Source organism: Caretta caretta, chromosome 1, assembly GCF_965140235.1.
Source record: "Caretta caretta isolate rCarCar2 chromosome 1, rCarCar1.hap1, whole genome shotgun sequence".
NCBI classification, from domain to species: domain Eukaryota; kingdom Metazoa; phylum Chordata; order Testudines; family Cheloniidae; genus Caretta; species Caretta caretta.
In genome coordinates, this window is record NC_134206.1 from 137,028,028 (window position 1) to 137,046,966 (window position 18,939).

General features: G+C 42.6%; 1 protein-coding gene across 5 annotated transcripts in view; it reads left to right on the forward strand.

Moving 5' to 3' along the window:
- The first annotated feature begins 761 nt into the window (after positions 1–761).
- Positions 762–18,939, forward strand: part of GLRA2 (glycine receptor alpha 2) — a 162,818-nt gene continuing 144,640 nt past the window's right edge. For 2 of the 5 annotated variants that reach the window (XM_048861050.2, XM_048861070.2), the window contains exons 1-2: positions 764–1,434; positions 3,539–3,672. In XM_048861050.2, the coding sequence (XP_048717007.1) occupies positions 1,367–1,434; positions 3,539–3,672 (202 nt within the window). In that variant the 5' untranslated portion in view covers positions 764–1,366. Of the gene's footprint in view, positions 1,435–3,538; positions 3,673–18,939 lie in introns of those variants that run through there. The other 3 variants (XM_048861062.2, XM_048861075.2, XM_048861084.2) reach the window with 3 other exon arrangements.

The window sequence follows — 18,939 nt, forward strand, 5'->3', positions numbered from 1 at the left end:
TGGGACAAGGGGGCAGCTGTTTTCTCCCCCCTCTCCTGGGGCCCAGGAGGCGGTGTTCCCTCTCCCCGGGGGGCAGCTGAGGGCCACAGCAGGAGGGTGATTTTTTTTGCCTCTTCCCTAGGAGACCCAGAGCAGGAGGCAGCTTCCCCAACCTTCTCCACTGGGACTGGCAAGGGGGCCTCCTCTTCCTCCCCTTTCCCTAGGGCCAGTGACCCATCCTGTCCTTACCCTTCTCTTCTCCACAGAGGCCAAAGCAATGGAGGCCCCTGCTGTTTCTGGAGAGAGGGCCTTTACCTGCCTCCCCCACCCAGGCCACCTCTGCCCTGCCCTTCCCCCAGGCCGTGTAGACCGGTTCCCTTCTTCCGCTAGGGCCCAGGTGGTGGCTGCCCCCTGCTCAGCCCGTGGTGTGGACGGGCCCCGGGAGCGTTCCAAGGAGAGGGGCTGGGACTTGTCTGAGTCCCCCGGCTTCCGCCCCGCTTTGCAGCTCGGCCCTGTCGCCCTCCTCTCCCAGAACAGCTGGGCCCGGGAGAGGCGAGCAACCTCTGCACCATCTGCCGGCAGGCGCCGGGCGCCTCCCTGCCCCTGGCGCCGGGAAATGGAGCCCCTGCGATTCTGTAGCACACGGAGCCCGGCACACGGGGAGGCGGCGGGAGAGTCAGTCACTCTTTGGGGAGGGGACGGCTCTGAACTCGAGTCACGTTCTGTGCTTGCTGCTCCTCGTCCCCCCCACAGCCGGAGAAAGATGCATGCGCACAAGCGGGGCTCGGAGCTGTCCAAGTGCTGAAATTTATAGGCAGGGTGAGCTCCCGTCTCTCTCATTCCGGCACAGGAGCGTAGCTTTTTCTGCAGCCCACACCAATCATTCCACAGCAATATTTACAACTCGCTGCCCCGGAGGGGGGAAAGGGGGGGGGGGGAAGAAAAAGAAAAGAAACGGCCCCACGACGACTCATAGATACTGATTTCCAAAGCAAAAGGGAAATCAAACAAACCCACAGCAGACAGCTCTCCAGCGCGCCAGCGATTTCCTTTTGCATGATGTTCTTAAGATAGCAGGGCAATTATTATTTTATTTTTTTCATCATTCCGTAAAAGCAGCCGGGGGAACCACCAGTTCTGATGCTTTGTCTGTTTTGTATTGGCTGCTGGGGATGAGCCTGGGTTTGACCTGACCATGATTCCGAGGACTGGCACTTCTTATTTTTTACCCCCAATTTGTAGACATCCAGATCTCCTCTTTTTGATTTTCAAGAAAATCAAATTATTGCTGGATTTGGGAATCTAGACAGCACAAGGTACTTGCCCCTGCTTCTCTCTGGAATCGTTTCTGGGATATTATCCATAATCATCACACAAAACAGGAGGAATGAACGGGCAGCTAGTGAAAATTTTGATAGCCTTGTTTGCATTTTTCTTAGAGACAAACCATTTCAGGTAGGTGAAATAACTGTATGCTGATATTTACCAAAAGGTGTGGAAAACATAGCTATAAGCAACCACGTTACATTAACCTAGTTTATTTGCTACGTCTGAAAGTGCTTCATATTAATTTTATATAGGCAATACCTTTTACACTGGAAGAGCCCCGTTGCTTGGTAACACACAAAAAATCCCAAGTTTGTGCAATACATTTTCCACTTCTCTGATTTAAAGACACGTTTTAATAACATATTAATAACGTCTACATAGCTGAACAACATTTTCATCGTTTTTTTCCTTTTGGAACGCAATTTATTCTCTCCACTCTCATTGGAAGTTATTTAGTAGGTTGCCTTGTTTTTTTCCTCCCAAGCTGTGGGAATGATACAACCAGTTTTGTCAGGGATGTGGTTATTTGTATCTAGAGAACCAGCCCTCTGAATCTGGGAAGACCTTGAACCAATCAATAATTCCTTTACACTCCTTACTTCAAGCAGCCGTATATAGGAATGTTCTTGAAATTTCAAAGAAGGGAGGAGATATTGCTTCAGTTATTGAGTTTTCCTTACCATTCCAAAAAGACATTGGAAGGTTATTTGTCAAAGCAATGGTTCACCTGAGTTTTATTAATGTAGTGTGTGTGTGTGTGTGTATATACATACATATACAAAGTGTGTGTGTGTACAGTGACAGAGTGAAATATTATTTATATTTGCAAGTTTGGGATGACCACATCACTCAGCATGGTGGTTCCAAGTGGAAACACAAGTGATTTGTGTTAGGTCATTCCAAATAAGTATACTGAATGGCTATCCACTTTTTATTATTGTATATTACATTTTACCAGCTAAGTGGGGAATAATTTCTATCTTTGTTAAAATATCAAAGCAGTACCATGTCATTGTCAGAAAAATGGAACTTGCAAAATATGGTGATAATATCACAAACATTGAAGACAACATAGTATTCTAACAATTAAATATTTTAGTGGGGGGAAATAGTATTTATTTCCTTTAGATTTCAGATCATCATGTTTGGCTGTTTACAGATAGGTACTCACACACTGATGATAAAAAATAGTAACAAGAAATACTGCTCAAAGTGAATGATGTCTTTTGGGCAAATATTTAAATACACCAATACTGTAGAAGACATTGTGATAGGATTACTTCTGATACCTCTCAGAGATTATATTAAAATATAAAACAGATAATTTAGGAACCAAAAGAATTAGTCATATTTTAAACTCACTGATTAAATAATGGTTATGACAGAATCCATGTCCCTGCAGTCCAAATTTGTTCAAGTGCTTAGGGAACAACCATCTGAGATTCCCTTCCTCTGAAATATCTAATATGCTGTATCTACAAAGCTACAAAGGCATGGTGGTACTATTAACTTAATGTTAAAACCTCAAGACACAGACCTATTCAAAAAAGTCTGGATATAAATACAAATTGATGGTAAACATGGGGGAAAGGACTATTGTCATTGCTTGCTGTGGGTAGAAGATTAAAATCAGATGTGTTTGCTTCCCTTTTCCGGGAAAAAAACCATACAGCTGGTAAAAAATTGGGTCTTTAATTAACACCATTTAAAACCGACTTAGATGGAATCTGTAAAGACTATTGCTGCTCCTATGTTCTTGTTTTGTTTTGGATATTAACAAAGTCAACAATTTTCACTGTTTTGTGATGAGTTTTTCCAATCATTGTATGGAATTTTGAAGCCACCTTAGGACTAGCTTAAAGTGAAAACTGGTTTCAGTAGCATACATGTAACTCTGACAATAACATGAACTGGGAGATCAAAGTCCACACGAGAATGCTTTAAATAATCAGATAAGTTGAAGACATCTATTTAAAATCCTACAGTTTTAACAATTTTCTTTTTATAGTCTTATGTATTCTATAGAGCAAATTGTGATGCAGATATATTTCTTTTACTTGAAACTTATTTTCCCTTCTAAAATAAAGTTTTCTGATCCATTTTCTACCCATCTATTCATTAATACAATCAATGTTGATGAAGATTTTTTTAAAGAGTATTATAATTTCCTCCCTAAACATAAAGGCAATGAAGCTGAATCGTCGCTAATGGTGGCTAATAATTTGTTTAGGGCGGCTTTCTGTAAAGAACATGATTCCAGATCTGGAAAATCCCCTTCACAGACCCTGTCTCCTTCAGATTTTTTGGACAAATTGATGGGAAGGACATCAGGGTATGATGCAAGAATCAGACCAAATTTTAAAGGTAAGTTTCTCTATGTCTATTGATCAACTAATTGGAAGTCTTCTGGGCATATTATGGGTTTTGATAACTTTACATCTTTGGCCTGATTCTCCTTTCCACTATTCCACTTTTGCAGAATAATCATTCCATTGAAACCAATTATTTCATTGGCATAAAACTGGAGAAGCACAGTGGAGAATCAGGCCCTTGGTGCTTTAGATGGAGCCTTCTTTTGGAATTTAGCCATATATTAAATATTTGTAAAGGATCCAGGTTTTGGTTTTGCTAGAAGTCTCTTCTGTAAATCTCTCTAGTTGCTGATCTAAACAATAAACAGAAGAGTGTTCCAGGTTCCCTTACTAAATAAAATTGGATTTGCTGATTTCTGAAGTTTCTAGACATACAGGGCTAAATCCTGAACTCTCGAGCAAAGCCGAAGTAAAGGGGCTGCACTCACATAAAACTCTGAAGGAGATGAGGGAATTAGGGGCCAGGGCACCCACATAGTAGGCTTCTTCCAGCCATTACTGGCTATGAGGTAGGATAGTGGGCATAGCCCAATTCTCCTTTCCTATGCTGATTCAGGGTTACCTAGGTTTGTGCTTTTGCTTGGACACTCCCTGCCCTGCCCTATTCTCACACCATTTTCATTGATGTGTGGAGAATTGCCATAAGCATCTTAGCATCAGCACATGTGAGGCTGCAGATGCTGAGGCTTCCACAACTGTGGCCACTAGTCAGTGGATAAGCAGTGTTTTCGCTGCTTTTGTCCTCTCAGCATTCATGCCAGTGAGTTCAGGATTTGGTCCCCAGACAAGAACAGGGGAGATCAAGTTTTCTCTTAAGCGTTTAGAATGGCTCAAGAGCTCTACAGTTCTACCAAACTGCCTTTTTTTTTTTACAAAGAAATCTAGGCTCAAAGTGCATTTATTTTTTGAAAAGTGACTATGTGAAAATGTACTCTCTTCCTCAATAGCTCTGCTCCCCTGTTTGTGTATTTCAGATGCATATCTGTTGGCTTTGGTGACTTTTTTTTTACTTCTTTTTACTCCTATTAACCCTGCAATGAAAACTGTTGGTGTGAAAAAATATTGTTCAGCCAGTGGAGTTCAGCTAGTATGAGAGAGGGAGCTCACACATCAGTGACAGCAATGTTAATTACATTTCAAATCAAGAACCATTTTCTGCCTTCAGTCCCTCCTGTGAAAACTGCTGAATTTGTAATGTGGAATCTTTTTTACTGTTTATGATGCATGAGCCAGAAAGAAGCTAGTGTAACTTCCAATTCCAAGTAAAGCTGATGAAACTGCCAGACAAACTGTGGCCCCAGTTCAGGAAAGCACTTAGGCATTGACATCAATGGCATTTAAGCATGCGTTTAACATTTAGCATGTGCTTAAGTGCTTTCCTGTAGCAGGGGCTATGTTGTTATAGTAAAAACAACAACCCCAAACCATTTTCTGCTCTCACTCACACCCCATGCAGTCACATGGACTTCAGTGAAGTTTGACAGGGTGTAAAGGAAGGCCAAATTTGTCCTGAACTGAACAGATAAATAATTGTTAAGGACAGATTCTGCCTGGCCATTCCATGGGAGTGTAGTTGGGGAGGAGAGTGCAAGAAGCCATCCCATGCTACACCTTGTATACATAAGACCAGACACAATAGCAGTCTGTATACACAATGGTTCATAGATTGCTTCTTCCCTTCTTCCTGGGGGACATGTAGCACCTCCAAGGTAGAAGGGTGGGAGCAGAGAGGCCTGTGACTCTCTCCTTCAATGCACTGGTAAGCAGAGCTGACTGGCTGCGTAGGAGATAATAAGCTACATCCAGTAAAAGTGGGAATGCTGTTCCATTCCAAAGTGCTTGATATGAGTTACTTCCAATGTTCCCCACTGGTTCCAAAGGAGGGCTGTGCCTGCAAGGCATAGTTAAGTCTTGGATGTCAATAAACACAGAACCCCTCCCCCAATGCTGTTTTCACAAAGTCATTTTTCAGAGCAGAATTTCACTTTGTAGCATTTTTAAATCAGAAATTCACTTCGATATTTGCACAACTTCTCTTCTTCTGAATTTTTCTGTGAAGGATCTAACAGGTTACATCTCATTCTTTTCTATTGTCCCATCCTCTCTACAAAGCCATCATGTTTGGTGAACCAGAGTGAAGATGCTATGCATGGAGTTCTGAACTTCACGCCACCAGTGAAAACCCTGAATAACCATAAGCAGTGTTGTTGGCCTATTTACTATATATCCCAGGTTCCAGTTAGTTAGCTGAAAAACACAATTTTGGCCAATGTCCGGATCTCATTAAAATTTTCCAAAAAGTACAAGTAGAAAGCATTGTCTTTCTAGTTTTGCATAATTTCCCCTTAAAATAAATACATGAATAAATAAAAAGGCAGATGGCTTGTGGGGAGGATCATAGTGAATTTCTGTTATGAATCTGGATATTATAAAGGTGTTATTGTTCTGAGTTCAATATTATGATCATGTTACAAAATATATTTTAGTTTCTAAGATTTTACTGATCTATTTTACTTTGCTTTTGTGATCGGACCCATCCATACAATAGCAACATTCAAAGTAGCAGAAATGTATTAAAATATCAAATTATTACATTATTGATTACATTGTATATTTGAAAACAATATATTCATTAATTTAACCCACAAAGGTGTTCACAAGAAAAGTCTCTTAAAAATAGGTCTATTATTTGACTTTGCATATGGTTATGGAACAGGTAAATATTATTAACTGCATTTTACAAAAGAAACTGTGAACCAAAGTACTCTGGATATTGTTTATCATAGAATCATAGAATATCAGGGTTGGAAGGGACCTCAGGAGATCATCTAGTCCAACCCCCTGCTCAAAGCAGGACCAATCCCCAATTTTTGCAAAACAGGCGATGGGACCATTCCCCCTTGCAGGGTCCCAGACTTTGGGCTCCAGCACAAGCCCAAACATCTACACCACAATTAAACAACCCTTTAGCTTGAGCACTATGAGCCCAAGTCAGTGGACACAGGCCAGCTGAGGGTGTTTAAATGCAGTGTAGACATACCCCTAGGTGGCCTGCACTTTATCTTGCATTTACCCGGTACTTAATTTGAAGGTCCGAATAGCTTAACAAAGGACAGTGAAATGAATGTTAGTCCATATTTAAGTTTAAATATTTAAAGGCCCAATCCAGTTCGGATTTAAGTCAATGGGAATCCTTCCATTGTCTCAAGTCAGCATTGGATCAGGTGCTATCACTCAAGCTGATGTTTCTCTCTTTTAGCTACCTTGTCGGGAGAACCTTGTTTCTAAAAGATAATCATTGCAAGTTGTCCTGCACACACAGTTCGCTAACATAATATCAACATCCTGTCTTAAATTACAAAAACAAAGAAACTCTAAGTGGAGAGGGGCACTTTCTCTTTAACTTACTTCATTTTTTTTAGGAATAGCTGTAGTAATGGACGAGGGCATCTGTGCCATAATATGATAGCCAAGGATATGCTTTCTGGTAGATAAGAGCAAGAGATAATGAAGTAGTGTTGCAGTGCTCTGGCATGGATTACCACCTGTTTACCTCAGGCTGACTCAACATTATGTGTGGGGAGTAGATGGCCAGCCCTCTGTGGAGAAAGAGGTGGTTTGGGACTATTTAGAAAAGCTGGACGTGCACAAGTCCATGGGGCCGGACGAGTTGCATCCGAGAGTGCTAAAGGAATTGGCGGCTGTGATTGCAGAGCCATTGACCATTATCTTTGAAAACTCGTGGCGAACGGGGGAAGTCCCAGATGACTGGAAAAAGGCTAATGTAGTGCCAATCTTTAAAAAAGGGAAGAAGGAAGATCCTGGGAACTACAGGCCAGTCAGCCTCACCTCAGTCCCCGGAAAAATCATGGAGCAGGTCCTCAAAGAATCAATCCTGAAGCACTTACACGAGAGGAAAGTGATCAGGAACAGTCAGCATGGATTCACCAAGGGAAGGTCATGCCTGACTAATCTAATCGCCTTCTATGATGAGATTACTGGTTCTGTGGATGAAGGGAAAGCAGTGGATGTATTGTTTCTTGACTTTAGCAAAGCTTTTGACACGGTCTCCCACAGTATTCTTGTCAGCAAGTTAAAGAAGTATGGGCTGGATGAATGCACTATAAGGTGGGTAGAAAGTTGGCTAGATTGTCAGGCTCAACGGGTAGTGATCAATGGCTCCATGTCTAGTTGGCAGCCGGTGTCAAGTAGAGTGCCCCAGGGGTCGGTCCTGGGGCCGGTTTTGTTCAATATCTTCACAAATGATCTGGAGGATGGTGTGGATTGCACTCTCTGCAAATTTGCGGATGATACTAAACTGGGAGGAGTGGTAGATACGCTGGAGGGCAGGGATAGGATACAGAGGGACCTAGACAAATTGGAGGATTGGGCCAAAAGAAATCTGATGAGGTTCAATAAGGATAAGTGCAGGGTCCTGCACTTAGGACGGAAGAACCCAATGCACAGCTGCAGACGAGGGACCAAATGGCTAGGCAGCAGTTTTTCAGAAAAGGACCTAGGGGTGACAGTGGACAAGAAGCTGGATATGAGTCAGCAGTGTGCCCTTGTTGCCAAGAAGGCCAATGGCATTTTGGGATGTATAAGTAGGGGCATAGCGAGCAGATCGAGGGACGTGATCGTTCCCTTCTATTTGACATTGGTGAGGCCTCATCTGGAGTACCATGTCCAGTTTTGGGCCCCACACTACAAGAAGGATGTGGATAAATTGGAGAGAGTCCAGCGAAGGGCAACAAAAATGATTAGGGGTCTGGAACACGTGACTTATGAAGAGAGGCTGAGGGAACTGGGATTGTTTAGTCTGCAGAAGAGAAGAATGAGGGGGGATTTGATAGCTGCTTTCAACTACCTGAGAGGTGGTTCCAGAGAGGATGGTTCTAGACTATTCTCATTGGTAAAAGAGGACAGGACAAGGAGTAATGGTCTCAAGTTGCAGTGGGGGAGGTTTAGGTTGGATATTAGGAAAAACTTTTTCACTAGGAGGGTGGTGAAACACTGGAATGCATTACGTAGGGAGGTGGTAGAATCACCTTCCTTAGAAGTTTTTAAGGTCAGGCTTGACAAAGCCCTGGCTGGGATGATTTAATTGGGGATTGGTCCTGCTTTGAGCAGGGGGTTGGACTAGATGACCTCCTGAGGTCCCTTCCAACCCTGATATTCTATGTGCAAAAGCACATGCAATGGCATGATGGCCATGCATCTCAACAACTTAATCACAACATGGGTCATGGGGGTGACAGACAGCCTAAAATTAGAATCTCCTTGCATTTGTTGACCTTTAAAGTTATTTTAATTATTTTTTAATTTGTTACAACTCTATAGTCTAAAAACAAACTTAAAATGTAAACACACACTACAGCAAATCAAATGTGAAAAACCATTTTCCAGCTATACTAGTCTATCCTTCACACCAAATGCAGTCAGAATGAACACATCTTAGAGTCTTTCAGCAGAAGTTTGCAATGGATTCTCACTATCATTCAATCCTGCAGGCTGCTGAGCACTGCGGAAAGCAGCGTGAAGAGCCAACCAAAATGTCAGTATTGAGCTGGGTGAAATCCTAGCCCTGTCAAAGTCAATGACAAAACTCTCATTGTCTTCAATGGGGCAAGTATTTCATCTCCACTGTTTGCTCAGTACCTGTACACTGAGGTTTAACAAAGTAGGAAAAAATGAACACAGCCCTCACCAATGTGAGCAAATCTCTACATCCACACTGAAAAGACCACAGGTGAAGAGGGACAATGGGCATGAAAGGGAGTGGAGGTAAGATTCTCAGCTGGTGTAAATTGACCCAGCTCCATTCATTTCAGAGGAGCTATACTGATTTACACAAGTTCAGGATCTGGTTCAATGGGCATAGGTGCTTATATGCAATTCAGTGAATGCCCTAGATTTATTTTAGGATTTTCAATTACTCCTATTGCCAGCCAGGAGCAGCTCGCTCCAGTGTGCTTAATAGTTGTAGCTAAAGGAAAATATGAGTAGGTGAAGCTGTGAGGGACTGACCACTGGCATACCTGCTCTGAATGGTTCTCATGAAACAGTTGATCATATTCAGCCTGGCTGCGTTGACCTGAATTCAGAGGCAGGGATACAGTGGCTTTTGCTGGGAGGGTGTGGGGGAGGACATGGATGACAAAGACAGCCCAACAAGTGGGAAATTCTGGACAAGAAGGGAAGGTGGTCTGGGTGACCAGAAGATGTATTAACACATCTTCTCAGTAGTCTATGCCATGGAATCCTGCCTGTAATCTGAAGCTGCTCCCTAAGTGGAAATTCTGAGGGAGGGTGGTGAGAGTAAGAATACAGGACTTCTTTGACATGCTGACCTCACAAGACAGTTCCCCTCTGGGGCACGGGAGAATTAGCTGGTGCAGTGGGAAGTAACATGCATCTCCCTGCACGAGCTTTGGTGAATCTATTTTTCTCACAGCCAGTGGCTCATGATAGCTGTTGAGCGTAATATTCTCACCAGCCCATAAGCACCATCTCCCTTCAGCTTTACTCCATTCTCTTTGGCTTAATTCCTTAAGGGATCATGAGGATTAACAAAGCACCAGGCTCTGTCAGTGACTCAGAGTCACTCTCTCACATCCCTCCTCAGCTTCCCTGAAAAATCCAGCCCTATGTGTTAATTCACCTTTCCATTTTGCTGGAATTTTATAGTAAGGATTTTATGCAACATCCTCAAAATGGAATAGTATTTTAGTGTTGTTATTGCATGCCTTGGGACCAATCCTGCACGTGCCTCTGCAGGAGAGGGTGACGGTCTAGATCCAGTTATGCCAAGGGCCTCCCCATCTGGCTGACTAAGATAGTTATCTGCCTGCTTTGAGCTGTGGGGCATCATTAAGCAAGTGGAATGGGGGGGGGTCTTTGTGTGGCAGGCGGTGGGGAGGATTTGGCCCCATTGTCTCTGAGGGTACATTCTATTTTGGCATAGAAGAAGTTAACAGTGTTGGTTATAGTGATGTTGTTAAACTTCATGTTCATAGCTATAGTTACATCTAGCTGTTTTCCTTTAAGTCATGATTTGTTAAAAAATCTTTCCATTTTTGTGTGCACTTACATTTAGGGGTCCATCGGCAGTGCACTTTCCTTTTTCATCCGATAGTATAGTGCTGCTATTGCAATATATTGTGTGGTATCTTACCCCAAAGCTGTTGTTTCTGGGGCAAGAGTGCACGTGAAACTCACTCAAATCTTGTGAAGAGAGAGGAAGTTTGGGCATGTAATGTTGTGAAAGAGTAGCTGCTTGTTATAATTGTGCCATGTCATTTTTGTGCTTAGTCAGTGGGTTTAAATCGGATAATAAACATGGACTAAAAATTAGCCTCACAACTGTTACAGGAAATGGCTTATGCACTTTAGCTCCTTGGCACCAAGTGTCAGATTTTCCCTTATGTTTGAATCCATTGCTAACTTGTTTGTCCACTGCAGATACCTGAAATAAATTACATAAGCATTTAACAAGAGAAAGAGAAGCATTATGTGACAAGGCAAGGGGAATGAATGGAGCCACAGTTAACACGATACTGTCATTTCTTGATGTGCTAAGAGGAAGCAGTGTATGCAAATGACTCAACATGAACCAAAAAATTCCAATTTAAAATAAATACCTTTTTATAAACTCCTGTAAAATATAACAGATAAAAATTGAAAACCTCACCATGCAACGTTGGCTATGAAACTGGAGAGCTATGGCCAGACTTCAGTGGCTAGCAGCAATGTCCCTCCTAAGACCAGACAAAATGAGTTTTAAAAAACTGGGTATTTGTCATACCATTCAAGATCCACAAGAGACAAATCCAACAAATGGCAAAATCCTGTGGTGTCTTGACTGGGTGCGTCAAAGGAGCAAAAGGATGCAGCTTACCCTCCTGCTAGCGCATCCACATTGCAACTAGGCAGGTTCTCCTTTGAGAAGCAGGTGGCTGGCCCTGGCCAATGATCTGTCAGTCTGGGGACATGACCAAATAGTCATCCTCAGTACATATATGCTACCATTGCCTGTGAGCATTAGGGGGAACACCAGTATGAGGATAAATATCAGGAACAATATTCTGCCCTGAAATACTTCCAACTGAGTTGAGGAAGTTGTGTGCATATCTGAGTGAAGAATTTGGCTGTCTATAAGGACAAACTGTTCATAAACAATTGTTTTATCCTTTGTGTGAAACACAATAAAGGGAATGCTATCCAGCCTCAGTCTGTTGGCATGCACAGGTCATCTTCTGTTTTAATGGATACCATACCATAGCTATGCAGGAAACATCCTCTTTTCTATTTCTGTTTAAATTCTGCTATCGTCTGCACTGGTGGGGGCTTATGTTTCATGCCCATGACTCTTTAATTTAGGGTTCTCTTCCAATATACCAGTGAGGCCAATGGGAGTCCCATGGACTGAAAGTGATCACTGTCATTATGGTGTATCGTCTTTATTCAGAATCAGTGATTTAATTAAGCTATATCAGTGCATTTGACTGTTGCTATGGAATATTGGTCTGCTGCTGCCACTTAAACTACAGAGGGAATTTACGAAAAACAAATGTCAAAGCAAAACCCAAGATCTTTGATATCAAAGAAGGAGACAGTGATTTTCTGATAAAATTCTATTTAAATTGCTTTATTTTGATCATATTAAATTGCTAAATATCCTGCATAGATTTAAATATTTCATGCAATGGAGATTGATGCACTGGAATTACTCACTCAGCTAACATCTTGATGTGTTCCGATTGCCTTAGAAAACACATGCAATTGACATATATATTTAATGTGTATGGATATATAATGTGTTTATGTATTTATATATACACTTAAGAACATAAGAACAGCCATACTGGGTCAGACCAATGGTTCATCTATCCCAGTATCTTGTTTTTCAATAGTGGCTGGTGCCAGATGCTTCAGAGGGAATGAACAGAACAGGACATTCTTCTTTGAGTGCTGGTCCCTGTGTGTATTCCACACCAGGCACCTGAGTCCAGTAATTCTTCAAAGCAGTGTTCATTGGCCCACACATGCCCAGTAGCTCTCCTTGTGCTCCCAACCAAGGAGATAAGAGGCAGTGTGGGTCGATGCCTCTCCTGTTCCTTCTTACCACTGCATGGCCTGAGTTGGAATTGTGTCCTCCTTCACTCTGTTGTGTAACTTGCAAAGAAAGAAAACATGTGTAACTAGTTATATACCTTGGCTTAGTAGTTGGTATTTAAAGTATTTCTTTTCCCCCAGTTGGAGAATCCCTCCCTGGCTCCAGGACTATGCACAGAGTCCTGGGATTCAAGCATTGCATCTTCTTCCCTTGCTCCTTCTCCATTAGTAACAAACATCAGTGGTGCCTGTACTGTGTGGGTGAGGTGCATATCTCTGCAAAATGCAGTATCTGTTGCTCCTTCCCACCCAGAACTCAAGACGCCCGGGAGCTTAACCTATGAAAGCACCTGATGGAGAAAGCTGAGGTCCCTCCCAATCTGTGCCAGGGAGACCCTTCCCCCTGTATATTTCCACAGTGAGTTACTCCACTATTGAATTTCTTTTCATAAAGTTGTGCTTATATTGTTCCAGAGGAGGCATTGGTTACAACTCCAAGGGCAATACTTATCTGCTGTCTTGGATGAACATCCTCAGATGTGCCTTTTCTTCCATTCCCCTACTTCCACAAGTCCTGGGGAAGATACATCGTGACAGAGCCAACATCATTCTTCTAGCTCCCTACCGGCCCAGACAGTTCTGGTTCATGGAACTTCCAACAATGTCTTCCCACTCACCAGTCAGAATCTGCCCATTCCCAGATCTCCTAACATCCCAATCTGGGCTCATTCTAATTCATGGCCTGGTGTTTGGATGGAGTCAGAAATAGAATGCTCATGCTTGGCCCCCATTCAGAAGATCCTTAACCAAAGTAGAAAGGATTCTATTAGAACCTACTATCTGGCCAAATGGAGATGCTTTTTGACCTGGGCACAACTCCACCAATGTTCTACAGATACCTTAAGCATTCTGGTTGTCCTAGACTACCTTCTGTCCCTGAAAACTTCAGGTCTTTCCATTAGTTCGCTGTGAGTAAACCTAGTAGCGTTTAGTGCCTTCCTCCCTCTGGTGGGAGGATGTTTCATCTTTACTCACCCTGCTACAATATGATTTATGAAAGATCTCATCAGGACCTACCCACCAGTGCTTAAACCTACATCTCAATGGGACCTTAACCTTGTCTAGTCGACACTCACAGGTCTGCCTTTCAGAGCCCTGACAATGTGTGCCATGTCCCCCCTGTGCATGAAGAATGTAGCATTCTTAGTGGCTGTCACTTTGTACAGGGAGATCATGGAGCTCAGAGCTACCATGGCTGATCCTCCGTATACAGTGTTTCACAAGAAAAGTTTTCTGTCCGACTTCACCTCAAGTTTCTCCCTGAGATTGTTTCTGAGTTCTGTATCAAACAATACACTTATATTTATTTTCGTCTGAAACCCCACTCTTCCTCTGAAGACAAGAGACTTCACTCCTTTGATGTTCAGCATGCCCTGGCATTCCACCTGCAAAGAACCAAATCCATTAGGAAATCACCAAGACTTTTTAATCACCATAGCAGCGAGACGGTGTGGGCAAGCCATATCCTCCCAGAGGATTTCTAAGTGGGTTTCGGGATGCATTTTACAGTGCTATGAGATAGCAAAACTTCCTCTCCCTGGAGCTGTCACAGCTCATTCTATGCAAGCACAAGCTGCCTCCATGGCATCCCTATCAAATGTTCTGCTGCAGGACATCTGCAGAGTGGCCACCTGGAGTTCTGTGCACAAGTTTGTGACACACTATACCCTAGTTCATGCCTTGGCAGCAGTGGGATCAGCAGTATTGCAAGAATTTTTGCTACCAATTTCCTCGCATCCACCTCCAGTCTGAACACTCCTTGCCAATCACCCATGTGAGAAATACACATAGGGACCAGCTCTTGAAAAAGAAATGGAGGTTACTTATGGTAACTGGAGGTTCTTCAAGATGTGTTGTCCCTATCTGTATTCCACTACCCACCCTCCATCCCCTCTGCTTCAGATCCTGTTGGATTTGCGGTAAAAGGGAACTGGAGAGGCCTCAACCTGCACTGCCTCTTATACTCTTGGCTGGGAGCATGAGGAAAACTCCTGTGTATGTGTGGGCCAATGGACACTGCTTTGAAGAATTTATGAACTTGGGTACTTGGTGAGCATGCATACCCCACTGTGGAGTACAGATAGGGCCTACACATCTCAAAGAACCTCCAGTTACAGTAAGTAACCTCCACACTTATCGATGATCCATCCCCTGTCATCCAGTCCTATCTTCTGGCAGTCGAGGTTTAGGGACACCCAGAGACCATGGGGTTGCATCCCTGACCATCATGGCTAATGTCCATTGATGACTCCAAGATCTTTCTTGAGTGGTAATAGATAATTTAGACCCTATCATTTTATAAGCATAGTTGGGATTACATTTTCCAATACGCATTACTTTTTATTTATCAAAATTGAGTTTCATCTGCCATTTTCTTGCCCAGTCACCCAGTTTTGTGAGTTCCCTTTGTTAACTCTTCGCAATCAGCTTTGGACTTAACTATCTTGACAATTTTGTATCGTCTGCAAACTTTTGCCACCTCATTGTGTATGCCTTTTCCCAAATCATTTATGAATATGTTGAACAGCATTGATCCCAGTACAGATTCTTGGGGGACCCTGCTATTTTCTTCTCTCTTATCTGAAAACAGACCATTTATTTCTACCCTTTGTTTCCTATCTTTTAACCAGTTACTGATTCATGAGAGACCTTCCCTCTTATCCCATGACTGTTTACTTTTCTTGGAAGATTTGTTGAGAGATCTTGTCAAAGACTTTCTGAAAGTTCAAGTACACTATACCCATTGGATCACCCTTGTTCTCATGTTTGTTGATGCCCTCAAAGAATTCTAGTAGATTGGTGAGGCATGATTTCCCTATAAAAAGCATGTTGACTCTTTGCCAATGTATTGTGTTCATCTATATGTCTGATAATTCTGTTCTTTACTATAGTTTCAACCAATTTGCCTGATACTGAAGTTAGGCTTGCTGGCCTGTAATAGCCAGGATCCTTTTTTAAAAATCAGCGTCACATTAGCTATTCATCAGTCATCTTGTACAGAGGCTGATTTAAGCAATAGGCTACATACCACAGTTAATAGTTCTGTAATTTCATGTTTGAGTTCCTTCAGACCACTTGGGACCATCTGGTCCTGGTGACTTATTACTATTTAATTTATCAGTTTGTTCGAAAAACTCCTCTACTGACACCTCAAACTGGGATAGTTCCTGAGATGGGTCACCGAAAAAGAAAGGCTCAGGTGTGGGAAACTCCCTCACATCCTCTTCAGTGAAGTCTGATGCAAATAATTCATTTAGTTCTCCACAATGGTCTCATTTTCCTTGAGTACTCCTTTAGCATCTCAACCATTCAGTTGCCCCACTGAGAGTTCGGCAGGTTTCCTGCTTCTGATATACTTTAAAAAGTTGCTGTTAGTTTGTCTTTTGATAGTTACTTTTCAAATTCTTTTTTAACCTTTCTATTTACACTTTTACACTGGCTTTGCCAAAGTTTATGTTCCTTTCCGTTTTCCTCAGTAAGATTTGAATTCCAGTTTTTAAAAGATGTCTTTTTGTCTTTAACTGCCTCTTTTACTCTGTTATTTAGTCATGGTGGCATTTTTGGGTCCTCTTACTGTTTTTTTTTTAATTTGGGAAGTACATATAGTATGAGCTTCTATTATTGTTTTTAAAAAATTTTCCATGCAGTTTTCAGGCATTTCACTCTTGTGACTGTTCCTTTTAATTTCCATTTAACTAGCCGCCTCATTTTTGTGTAGTTCCCCTTTTCAAAGTTAAATCCTATTGTGTGGGTTTCTTTGGTATTTTCCTCCTGACAGAGGTGTTAAATTTAATTACATTATGGTTGCTATTGCCAAGTGGTTCAGCGATATTCTCCTTTTGGACCAGATCCTGTGCTCCACTTAGAAATAAATCAAGAATTTCCTCTCCCCTTGTTGGTTCCAGGACTAGCTGCTCCAAGAAGGAGTCATTTATGGTGTCTAGAAACTATCTCTGCATCCCATCCTGAGGCGACATGTACCCAGTCAATATGGGGATAGTTGAATCCCCATCACCAGGGTCTGCTGCTGCTCCCCGGCTAGAAGCATGGGCTGCCACACCCAGTCTAAGTTAAGGAGCTTTACTCTTTTATAACAAAGGTTGACAAACAAGCAGAAGGCAGTCTTATGTCAATACCTTGTCCCTGGCTTCAAGGCCACCCCTCCCTGGGGTCTCTGGCTCTCCAACTTCTGGCAACTTCCTTGTCTCTTCTTGGAGCCACAGCTGCCTTCTTGTATTTGTATACAAGCACTTATAACATTTGTCAGTATTTAGTTGTCCACCTTCATGTGATGTAACTGAATGGGACTCTCTCATTTGACTTTGGTTCCTACCTGTGTTTTATCAATGTTTGTCCTCTCCTTTTTACTAGGATATAGAGTATCCCCTTTAATAAATCATTCTCTAAGGGATGTGTCTGTCTGAATTGTGTGCTCCTCCACATCTGTCAGCTTTCCCCTAGCCCTTAGTTTAAAAATTCCTCTACAACCTTTTTAATTTTACATGCCAGCAAGCTGGTTCTGTTTTGGCTTAGGTGGAGCCCATCCTTCCTGTATAGACTCCCCCTTTCCCAAAAGTTTCCCGAGTTCCTAATAAACCTAAATCCCTGCTCTGAACACCATCATCTCATCCATGCATTGAGACCCTCCAGTTCTGCCTGTCTACCTAGCCTTCCACGTGGAACTGAAACCATTTTAGAGAATGCTACCATGGAGGTCCTGGACTTCAATCTCTTATCTAGCAATCCAAATTTGGCTTCCAGGACCTCTTTCCTACCTTTCCCTATGCTATTGGTACCTATATGTACCATGATGACTGGATCTTCCCCAGCATGGCATATACATCTGTCTAGATGTCTCAAGAATTCTATTACCTTCGCACCCGGCAGGCAATTCACCATGCAGTTCTCTCTGTTATCACAAACCAAACTATTTATATTTCTAATAATTGAATCACTGATTACTATTCCCTGTCTCTTCCTAACAACAGGGATCCCCTCCCTGCGAGAGGTATCCTTAGGACACCATGACATCATATGGAAGGAAGGTTCCAACTATGTGATTGTTTCCCTCCACTCCAGTTGGATGTTCTCCTTCCCTGAGAGTTTCATCCTCCTCAACAGCACAGAGGCCATCAGATTGGGGATTGGACCATTCTACTGGGTCCTGAAAAGTCTCATTTATGTACCTCTCTGTCTCCCTTAGCTCCTTCAGTTCAGCCACTCTGGTCTCAAGAGCCTTTATTCGGTCTCTGAGGGCCATGAGCTGCTTGCACACACATGCCACCTGCCCACAAGGCAGGTAATCTTACATACTGCATTCAGTGCAATAAACTGGATAGCCCCCATCCTGCTGCTGGACTTCTGCCTGCAATATTTTTGCATTATTATCTTGCAGGGTTGTTAGGTTGTTCTCTATCTGTGTGTGTGTGTGTGTGTTTTGGGCAGGGTGGGGGGGACGATTGGCTTAAGTTTATAGAATGTTTTTATTAAGTGTATCTGGCTCTCATGCTCCACCTCTGAACTCTCTCACAAAACTTCCCTGTTTGCTGCTCCTCTTTGCTAGCTCCTCTGGTCACTTAGTTAGTATTTTATACCCTTGTTCTCCCTGAGTTAGCCCTGCCCCCTTGTCAAGGGATCAAAAAGGGATTAAGGATCAAAGGATGGCAAGCTAGATCCTCTTTAGGGAGCTCTCATCCTTGCCTAGGAGGTTGCAAGGCTCAGCACACAGCCCCCCAAACAGAGCACATTATAAACTTCAATTAAGCAGGCACAGGGCAAGCAAACAAGCACACAACAACAAACTAACAGATGACAAACTCACCCCCAGGGTTATGTAATCTCCTCTTTTGCCTGGAGGACTCCCTTGCAAAACTGCCCTGATTTGCTGCTCCTGTTCACATATAAATGCACACACGCTCATAAAAAACTGAAAGTGTGGAGGGTCTGTGGCTCACAGGGACTTCATATGGAAATTTAACTGCAATTTTCATTTCCAAATGACAATAGCTTATAAAATCAGGCCAGAATGAGGTGTTTTTCTCGGAGAAAACCCCACAGCATATTTACCCTATGCTCAAATGCTAAC